General features: G+C 41.7%; 1 protein-coding gene across 1 annotated transcript; it reads left to right on the forward strand.

Moving 5' to 3' along the window:
- The first annotated feature begins 608 nt into the window (after positions 1-608).
- On the forward strand, positions 609-6447 carry NDUFS5 (NADH:ubiquinone oxidoreductase subunit S5). The gene is made up of 3 exons (XM_077753166.1): positions 609-707; positions 2140-2357; positions 6221-6447. Exons 2-3 carry the CDS (start codon positions 2142-2144, stop codon positions 6323-6325), a joined length of 321 nt encoding a protein of 106 aa, XP_077609292.1. The 5' UTR covers positions 609-707; positions 2140-2141; the 3' UTR covers positions 6326-6447.
- Positions 6448-10337: the final 3890 nt, after the last annotated feature.

Below are 10337 nucleotides of genomic sequence, written 5' to 3' on the forward strand. Positions count from 1 at the left end.
ACTTTAATGTCTATTTATTTATTCTTAGAGGTGGGGGAGGGGCAGAGAGAGTGGGGGAGACACAGAATCCAAAGCAAACTTCAGGCGCTGAGCTGTCAGCACAGATGGGGGACACGAACTCACCAGCATGGAGATCATGACCTGAGCTGAAGTCATTTGTTTAACGGATTGAGCCACCAAGCGCCGCAAGATATTCTTATCTTAAGATGAGAAAACTGAGGCATAGCAAGGTTAAGGCACTTTCTTAGAGTCACACCTAAGTGGTGGAGCCATAATTTGAATCCACCCAGCGCAAGAGCTTAACTACTACTGGCGGGGATGGAGGTAGGGAAGGCACTGCTTTTTCTCTCCTGTGGCCTTGGTCAAGGCTCTCACCAATCCGAGCTGTCGTGAGGGTGCGAGTCACAGGGCTGAACAGGCAGCGGGAATCCACTAACAGCGAGGCGGTGTCTAATGCGGTCAACTAGAGAAGGTGAGTTTATATGCATGGTCCATACCATCGGAGGCTGAGGCCCACGACTGCGCAGGCGCAAACCGATGGGTTTGGTTTCTATGGTTTCCGGGAGTGATTGCAGAGGGAAGGTCTGGCCTCGCGGTCGCGCGGCAAGAGTCGCACTGCCGGCGTCCTTTACGGCAGGCCTCTGCGTCGCTCGCTGATCTTCCGGTAGCTGCCGTCAGCAAGGAGACGAGGGCGTCGCAGCGGGACGGTAGGGGCTGCGTTTGTCCGCGGGCAGTTTAGGCAAAGAGATTTATTCCAAGATGTCTTAAACGAATTTCCTCTTGCTTTCCTGAGTGTCTGTTTTCCAAGGCCCGAACTCTGGGCTTGTTTTCTGAGTTCCCAGGCCCATGCGCCCGCAGGCCAGGGTCACCGAAGTCTGTAGACCGGGGTTCTCTCGGATTTCTGCCGGACTAATGCTTTGGCCTTCTGTTTCTTAACCCGAAGTCCACCCACCTTATCCTGGCTTTCAAGGCCCTGAGTGATGTCGCCCCGCTACCTTCCACCCCCTTTCGTTCTTCATCCCGACGTGCGCTCTGCGCTCGTCACTCCTGGATGCTCGGTGTTCCCCAGGCATACCCAACACCTCCGGCTGTGACTCGTGCCGTGCCTTACTGGAATGTCCTGTCCACTGACCTTCACTTGGCAAAACTCTACCCGTCTTAAAGGCATTTTGCAGTCTCCTAGCTAGAGTGATGCTTCTCCTTCCAGCTCTTCACCCTCCTGTTCTTTGGGTTCCCAGTTTCTTCTGTGTCACCAGTCTAGTGCTACGTTGCAGCTGCTGCTCTCCCCCCATTCCAGTACCTTGAACGGTATTACTCAGTAAATGAAAGAATGGATAGAACATAAGTTCACCTGTAAATCTTTATTGACATTTTTTGTGCTTCATTCCAGTCTTTTGCAATTTTTCTTGGACATTGTAGACCCTTTATCATTTAGCATGTATGTTCTTTGTATATTATCTGTTTTTCCTTTCGTCTGTCATAGTCTAGTACGTGGATACTAGATTTAATGATCCATTTCCCTATTGTTGCACACGTAAGTTATATGAAATTCTTTTTTTTTTTTTTCTCAACAGTTCCTGAGTCCCTACTTGGTCCCTGCCCTCAAAGCACTCATTGTGCAGTAAGGGAGACATTCAAGTTAATCCATTACAGGGGCATGAAAGGCAAAGTATTCTTAATGGAAAGTTGAGATGCTGTGTGAACACAGATGAGGGACACCAGATTCAGGATGACGTCACAGAATCGTCATCTAAGTTGATACAGAGAGAAAAATGTCAAAAAAAGATGTTTTTGTGCTTGGGCTTCTTTGTTCTTTTTCAGTTAATTTCTTCAGACCTGTCTCAAAGAATTGGGATTCCTGAGTCAAACCATAAACACTCTTTGATTAAAATGACCTTGTCAGTACAGTGATGATTTTTATGCATTGTTTTTTTAGGTCTAGTGTTTTTTTTTTCCCAAGTTTTATGAAAACAAAGATATTGCACATCTACTATAAACTGGAAGAACCTGTCAATTGAAAAAAATTATTAATGAGAGTATGTTGGGAGAAGAGCGTATCATAATTATCTCATTTTTCTTAGAAATTTCTCATTTGATTGCACTTTTATGGCATTATTTCTTTTTTATTTTCCATTTCAGCCATGCCTTTCTTTGATGTGCAGAAAAGGCTGGGCCTTAACTTAGATCATTGGATGACAATCCAGAGTGCTGAACAGCCTCACAAGATTCCAAGTCGATGCCATGCTTTTGAAAAAGAATGGATAGAATGTGCGCATGGAATTGGTGGTACCCGTGCAGAGAAAGAGTGCAAGATAGAATATGATGATTTTGTAGAATGTCTGCTTCGGCACAAAACGGTGAGGAGTGGTGGAGAAGGGACCTGAATTTTTTCTTTGTTTCTTAGGGCTACTTTCAAGTGGTTTTAATTGGTTGGCAAGGGCTTGACCAATGTGAATTGGCAAGACTTTCATGGTGAAGCAGTTTCTCTATGTAGGTACCATGTCAAGGAAGGAAGTTAAATACCTTCAGATCTGAGGGGGTGTGGGGAGGGGGGTCTGTCTGTTGTTCCTCAGTGTTTTTCCTCATCTTCTACCTGTAGCCACCAGGTTAGAAATCGCATGTGTGTATGTATTTCCATTTTTGCAGTTGATTATAAAGTAAAAGTTATCAACCATCCTTGGTTGTTTGTCCTTGAACATCTCTGGGTGAAAATGTTTCAAATGCATTGAACGGTCATTGGAGAAGAGGTTAAAGCCCTGCAGGTCTGTTGCACTGAATGTGACACAAGAATCTCTGGATTAATTTCTGCTCTGGGGAAGATGGAAGTGTTAGATTGCTTTAGGTGAGTCTGACCAAAGAGGCAGGGGGAAAGGATGTTGACAGCATGGCGTCTCCCTCCTCGAGAGTTGCATGAGCTCCATCACATATAGGCCTTTGTTCTCCCTTAGAGAGGAAATCTTTGGGTATGGCCTGTTATTTTGCCTATTTCTGTGCTCCAGGTATAACAAATAGAAACGTTTTTATGACTCCCAACTCCTTGGAATTCAGGAAGGCGGTTTAGATTTTTAATTTCCTATCTTTTAACATCTGCTATTCCAAACTTGGAAGGAATGAAAGGGCATCAGGTATTAATTTTGTATTGCTCACTGTGGGAATATTGATGAATAAGTGAGTAACATTGTAGTATTATTGAGGGACAGTGTGAGTGGGTCATGGTTAGCCACCTACCAAGCTGTTCAGTTTGCAGTATGTCTTAACTTCTCTTCTTGTGGGCCCCAGTTATTCATTGCTCAGATAAAGACTACTCTGCATGTAAAGTTTATACCAAAAGAAGGCAGTGTGGTGAGGTGGAAAGAACATTGGATTGAGAGTTAGGAGAACTGTTTTATTTATTTTCTCACTCATTCATTCATTTATTACCGTTTATTTATTTTGAGAGAAAGGGAGAGAGAATCCCAAGCAGCACGGAGATAACAGCACAGAGGCTGCTATGGGGCTCTATCTCAAACTGTGAGATCATGATCTGAGCCAAAATCAAGAGTCAGATGCCTTAACCAGCTGAGCCACCCAGATGCCCCGAGAGGTTTTTTTTTTTTTTTTAATGTTTTATTTATTTTTGAGAGAGAGAGACAGCATGAGCAGGGGAGGGTTAGAGAGAGAGGGAGGTACAGAATCCAAAGCAAGCTCCAGGCCCTGAGCTAGCTGTCAGCACAGAGCCCAACGCGGGTCTCAAACCCACGAACCATGAGATCATGACCCGAGCCGAAGTTGGACACTTAGCTGACTCTGCCACCCAGGCGCCCTCTGAGAGTTGGGTTTTGATGCTGGTTCTGCCATCACTAGTTTTGTGACTTTGGGCAAGTCACTTCCCTTTTTGGTCTTGGTTTCCTTATCTGGAGATATTAAAGANGAGACAGCATGAGCAGGGGAGGGTTAGAGAGAGAGGGAGGTACAGAATCCAAAGCAAGCTCCAGGCCCTGAGCTAGCTGTCAGCACAGAGCCCAACGCGGGTCTCAAACCCACGAACCATGAGATCATGACCCGAGCCGAAGTTGGACACTTAGCTGACTCTGCCACCCAGGCGCCCTCTGAGAGTTGGGTTTTGATGCTGGTTCTGCCATCACTAGTTTTGTGACTTTGGGCAAGTCACTTCCCTTTTTGGTCTTGGTTTCCTTATCTGGAGATATTAAAGAGTTGCTCTCAGGTCACTTCCTCATCCTGTGAATTTGTAAATGGATCTGTTACTTTTTTAGATGTCACCCTAAATGATTAGATCTTTAGCCCTAAGTGAAGATACTAGTGAATCAGGGAATTAGAATCAAGCGCTGTTCTAAGTTCTTAGCATGTTAGAGTGGCTTTATTTCACACACCAATCCTATAAGATACGTTATTACAATTTTTCCACTATACAATTAAAAACTTGGGGCAAAACCAAAAATTCAAGGCCATTGGCTAAGGTCATGTAGCTGGTAAGTGGTGGAACTAGGATTTGAACCTGGCAATGCTGGCTCCAGAGCTTGTGCTTGTATCCACAACACTATGTGGCGATTTGTTATAGCTCAGAGAAAGACTGGACATTAGTTGTTGTGGTAGCTGAATCATGACTAGCCCTCTGTTGAGAGGTTCTTTAATACAGAAATGTTAAGAATACAGTCTTTTATTGTTAACTATGCTGGAATTAAAAAAGGAATGCAGTCTTTTAAAAATGCTAATTTGTTTTTAAATTTATTTTTATTTTATTTATTATTATTTTTTAATTTTCACCCAAGGTAGTTAGCATATAGTGCAATAATGATTTCACAAGTAGAATGCAGTGATTCATCCGCTACATGTAACACCAGTGCTCATCCCAACAAGTGTCTTCCTTAACGCCCCTCATCCACTTAGCCCACCCCCCCGCTCACAACCCCTCCAGCAACTCTCAGTTTGTTCTCTGTATTTAAGGGTCTCATCTGTTTTGTTCCCCCAAAATGCTACTGTTGAGGTCAGTATTTAGGACACCTAGAGTTTTTTCTTCTGAAGTTAAACCCTGACTGATTCTTTAAGGTTAATGGTTAATTAACCTTAAGGTGGCTTAGTATGAATATACTAACTCTTCATGCCTTTGTGAAAACTTATTCACCAAAAAATTATTTATTGAAGCACTATTGTAGGAATATACAATAGTAAGCAAAATAGCAAAAAAATTCCTGCTCTTAAGGAGCTTATATGGGGTGTCAGAAAATAAACAAGTTAAAAACAACAGTGTGTCAGGTGTTGATAAGTACAGTGGGGAAGATAGAGAAAGATAGAAAGCACTGTGGGAGCTCAGTGGATGCTCTTTTAAAGAGAGTGGTCACAGAAGAGCTCAGCGATACAAGACATTTGAGACTTCAAGAAAGTGAGCCATGTGGATGTGAGGGAAGAATACTCTGGTTAGAGGAAAGAGCAAGTGCACAAGTCCCTGAGCTGAGGCAGAGAGTGAGGGAAAGTATTAACGCATAAAGTCAGAGGTAGGCCTAGTAAGGCATTATAAGGAAAGATTCAGCTGTTTTCTCAGTAAGATGTGAAGCCATTGGGTTTTGAGCAGAGGAGTAATGCAGTCAGGATCAGTGAGTGTTTTCTGTATCGAAGAATCCATGTGAATTACAGCTTTCATATGGTCTTGTATAGCCTGGCTTTCTTTGGTTAGAAAGCTACCAGTGTCTGAGCTGAGAGACGAGGCAGAACTCAGGGCTCAGGAGTGACTGATAGCTGAGCGCATATCAGATCTTTATTTCAGTGTGGTAAAGAGAAACCTCGAATAGGCTATTTCTGCTTCATTCACACCCAGTGAACAGTCAGCAGCAGCAGTACCAACTTCCAGACAGGTCGGGAGTGTTATCAGCTGCGAGTTGATCTCGTCTTTCAGTATTTTAAGGATTTAAGTAGGCACAAGTATGCCTCTTAGATTTTTTCATCTATATTTTGTTATTGTTTTTGTAAATACCTGGATTCCTGTACATAACAGGAACATTTTAATTATTTTTAAAGGAGGTATTATTATTCATACCAGAAATTTAGTTAAGGCTTGGGGAGTGATTTCAAGTTATTTCTTTAAAGAAGGGTTTCATCTCCAAGGTTCTCTAGGATGAAAAGCTTCCATATTTTAAAAACGAAACCAGTTTTCACTCTTTTTCTCTAGCCCTCAACTTTGTGGCGCATATTTCTCCCTAGTTTAAAAACTTCTTTCCTTTGACAGATGAAACGTCTGAATGACATCAAGAGGCAGCGGGATAAACTGATAAAGGAGGGCAAGTACACGCCTCCGCCTCACCACTTGGGCAAGGAGGACCCTCGGCCCTGAGCAGAGCTGCTGCTGATGGCTGGAGGCTGATTTTCATGTTTTCTCTTCTCCGCTGGAAAGTTCATTTACTGAAAATTTCTTTGTGAAAATGTCTAAAAATAAAGGATTGCTCTATCCTATTATTCTATTTTCTCTTGGATCATACTTGTCTATAATGAAATTGCAACCTGTTTTTTAAGTTAGGAAAAATGCCTCTACCTATGCCTTAAAAAATAGCACATAGGTAATAATAAGCAGCATTTAATGATGCTTACTACAGACAGGTTACTTCAGATATGTTAACTGGTTTAAGAAATTGCAGTAATTCTTTACTGCTTTCATTCGGGTTTATTTTTTGACACAATACAGACTTGGGATGGAAGGAGGAGGCAGTAGAGAGAGTGGTTGTGTTTACTGTAAGTCCTGTGAAATCTAACTTTAAGGCTAAGAAAATGAGAAATTCAGATAATTTTGAAGAAGCAATACCATTGTTTCAATTTGCTATCTTATATCACCGGTATGTTAGTACTTAAAAAAATTTTTTTTAATGTCTATTTATTTTTGGGAGAGAGAAAGAGAGAGCAAGCACGAGCCAGGGAGAGCAGAGAGAGGGAGACAAAGAATCTGAAGCAGGCTCCAGGCTCCGAGCTGTCAGCACAGAGCCCAGTGCAGGGCTAGAAATTACAAACTGTGAGATCATGACCTGAGCCAAAGTCAGATGCTTAACTGACTAAGCCACCCAGGCATCCCTGGTATATTAGTATTTCTAATTGATATGTATAGAAATGGCTTTTAAGAGAAAAATTCAGGGGTGTCTGAGTGGGTCAGTTGGTTAAGCATTGGACTTCAGCTCAGGTCATGATCTCACGGTTTAGTTTGAGCCCCGCATTGGGCTCTGTGCTGTCAGCACAGAGCCTGCTTGGGATCCTCTGTCCCCTTTTCTCTGCACCTCCCCAACTTGTGCTCTCTCTCCATCTCAAAAATAAGCAAACATTTTAAAAAAGAAAAATCCAGGTGCACCTGTGTAGCTCAGTTGGCTAAGCGTCTGATTCTTGATTTTGGTTCAGTCACAATCCCATGATTTGTGAGATTGAGCCCTGCATTGGGTCTGTGCTGACAGCATGGAGTCTCCTTGGGGGTCTCTCTTTGCCTGTCTCTCTGCCCCTCCCCTGCTTGGGCTTGTGCAAGTGCAGGCGCGCTCTCTCTCTCTCTCTCTCTCTGTAAATAATAAATAAACATTTTTAAAAGAGAAAAATCCAGATGTAGAAGGGAGGTATGAACTGTAGAAAATTAATGTAAGTGTTGATATCCTTTAGAATTTTTTCTAACTGTGTGTGTGTGTGTGTGTGGTAAAAATACCATCTTAACCACTTTTCCCCCCGTCTTAACCACTTTTAAGTACACAATTCATTGATGTTAAGTATATTCACATTACTGGGCAAGCCATCACCACCATCCACCTCAAGAATGCTTTCCATATTGCAAAACTGAAGCTGTATGTCCATTAAACAGTAACTCCCTCCACCTTCCCCCCAGCACCTGGCAACCATTGTTCTACTTTCTATCTCTATGGTTTGGGTTATTCTGCTTCACGTAAGTGAAATCATACAGTATTTGTCTTTTTGTGACTGGTTTATTTCACTTAGCATACAATTCTCAAGGTTCACCCACATAGCATATTGCAGATTTCTTTCCTTTTAAAAAGGCTGAATAATATTCCACTGTGTCTATACCACCTTTTGCTTATCTATTTATCTGTCAGTGGACACATCAGTTGCTTCCATGTTTTAGCTTTTGTGAATAATGCTGTTATGAATATGGGTGTACAGATGTCTGTCTAAGACCCTGTTTTCAATATTTTTGAATATATTCCCAGAAGTGGAATTGCTGGATTATAAGATAATTTTATTTTTAATAGTTTGAAGAACTACCATACAATTTTCCATAGCAACCGCACCATTTTTACATTCCCACCAACAGTACACAATGGTTCCAGTCTCTCCACATCCTTTTGTTGTTAAGAGCTATCTAATAGAGAAGAGGTAGTATCTCATTGTAGTTCTGATTTGCGTTTCTGTAGTGATTAGTGATGTTTCATCTTTTTTTTTTCTCATTACCATTGTTACTATATTTAATGTCAATATTTAAATTTTTTTCTGGTTATGAAAATTATATCATTATTAGAGAGAATTTAGAAATTTATGTTTAGAGGGGAATTCTTTTTTTTTTTTAAATAGTTTATTGTCAAGTTGGTTCCAACAACACCCAGTGCTCTTCCCAACAAGTGCTCTCCTCCGTGCCCGTCACCACTCCCCCACCACACCCATCAGTCCTCAGTTTGTTCTCAGCATTCAAGAGTCTCATGGTTTGCCTCCCTCCCTCTCCCCCACTATTTTCCCCCTTCTTCTCCCCAACGGTCCTCTGTTAAGTTCCTCCTAATCCTCCTATACGTGCAAACATATGGTATCTGTCCTTCTCTGCCTGACTTATTTTGCTCAGCATAACACCCTCAAGTTCCATCCATGTTGCTACACATGGCCAGATTTCATTCTTTCTCATTGCCTTGTAGTATTCCATCGTATAGATAAACCACATCTTCTTGATCCATTTGTCTGTTGATGGACACTTGGGCTCTTTCCATGTTTTGGCTATTGTTGAGAGTGCAGCTATGAACTGATGTTGCATCTTTTTATGTGTTTACTGGCCATTTCTGTATCTTCTTTAGATAAATATATATTCAAGTCCTTTGCCCATTTTTTAATTGAATTGTCTTTTGTTGAGTTCTGGTTCTATGTATATTTGGGATATTGATTTTTTTTTTAAATTTTTTTAATGTTTTCTTTATTTCTAGGGGAGAGAGAGAGACAGCGTGAGCAGGGGAGGGTCAGAGAGAAAGGGAGTCACAGACTGAAACAGGCTCCAGGCTCTGAGCTGGCAGTCAGCACAGAGCCCGACGCGGGGCTCGAACCCACGAACTGCGAGATCATGACCTAAGCGAAAGTCGGACGCTTAACCGACTAAGCCACCCAGGCGCCCCTGGGATATTGATTCTTTATCAGAAACATGATTTGCAAATATTTTCATTTTGTAGGTTGCATTTTTATTCTGCTGATAATGTCTTTTCATGCACCAAGTTTTAAATTTTTCATAAACTAATTTGTTTATTTTTTCTTTGTTGCCTTTGATACCCTATCCAGGTAGTCATTTCATATCCAGTATTGAGAAGCTTTTCCCCTATGTTTTGTTTTTTTCTTTTAAAGACTTTATTTTATTTTTTAAAGGTTTTATTTTTTATTTTTATTTTTTAATCTCTACACCCCCAATGTGGGGCTTAGACTCACTACTCTGAGATCAAGAGTTGCACTCTTCATCAACTGAGCTAGCCCTTAAAGATTTCACTTTATTTTATTTTTAAGTTTATTTATTTATTAAAGAGTTTATTGTCAAGTTGGTTTCCATATTACACTCAGTGCTCATCCCAGCAAGTGCTCTCCTCCATGCCCATCACCTCCCTTCCCTTCTCCCTCACCTCATCAGGCTTCAGTTTGTTCTCAGCATTCAAGAGTCTCTCATGGTTTGCCTCCCTCCCAGTCTCCAACTATTTTTCCTCTTCTCCCCCATGATTCTCCATTAAGTTCCTCCTAATCCACCTAAATGTGCAAACATATGGTATCTGTCCTTCTCTGCCTGACTTATTTCGCTCAGCATAACACCCTCAAGTTCCATCCATGTTTTTACACATGGCCAGATTTCATTCTTTCTCATTGCCATGTAGTATTCCATTGTATAGGTAAACCACATCTTCTTGATCCATTTGTCTGTTGATGGACACTTGGGCTCTTTCCATGTTTTGGCTATTTTTGAGAGTGCTGCTATGAACATTGGGGTACATGTGCCCCTATGCATCAGCACTCCTGTATCCCTTGGATAAATTCCTAGCAGTGCTATTGCTGGGTCATAGGGGAGTTCCATTGTTAATTTTTTGAAGAACCTCCACACTGTTTTCCAGAGGGATTGTGCCGGCTTACATTCC

Source organism: Crocuta crocuta, unplaced genomic scaffold, assembly GCF_008692635.1.
Source record: "Crocuta crocuta isolate KB4526 unplaced genomic scaffold, BGI_CrCroc_1.0 scaffold303, whole genome shotgun sequence".
NCBI classification, from domain to species: Eukaryota; Metazoa; Chordata; class Mammalia; order Carnivora; family Hyaenidae; genus Crocuta; species Crocuta crocuta.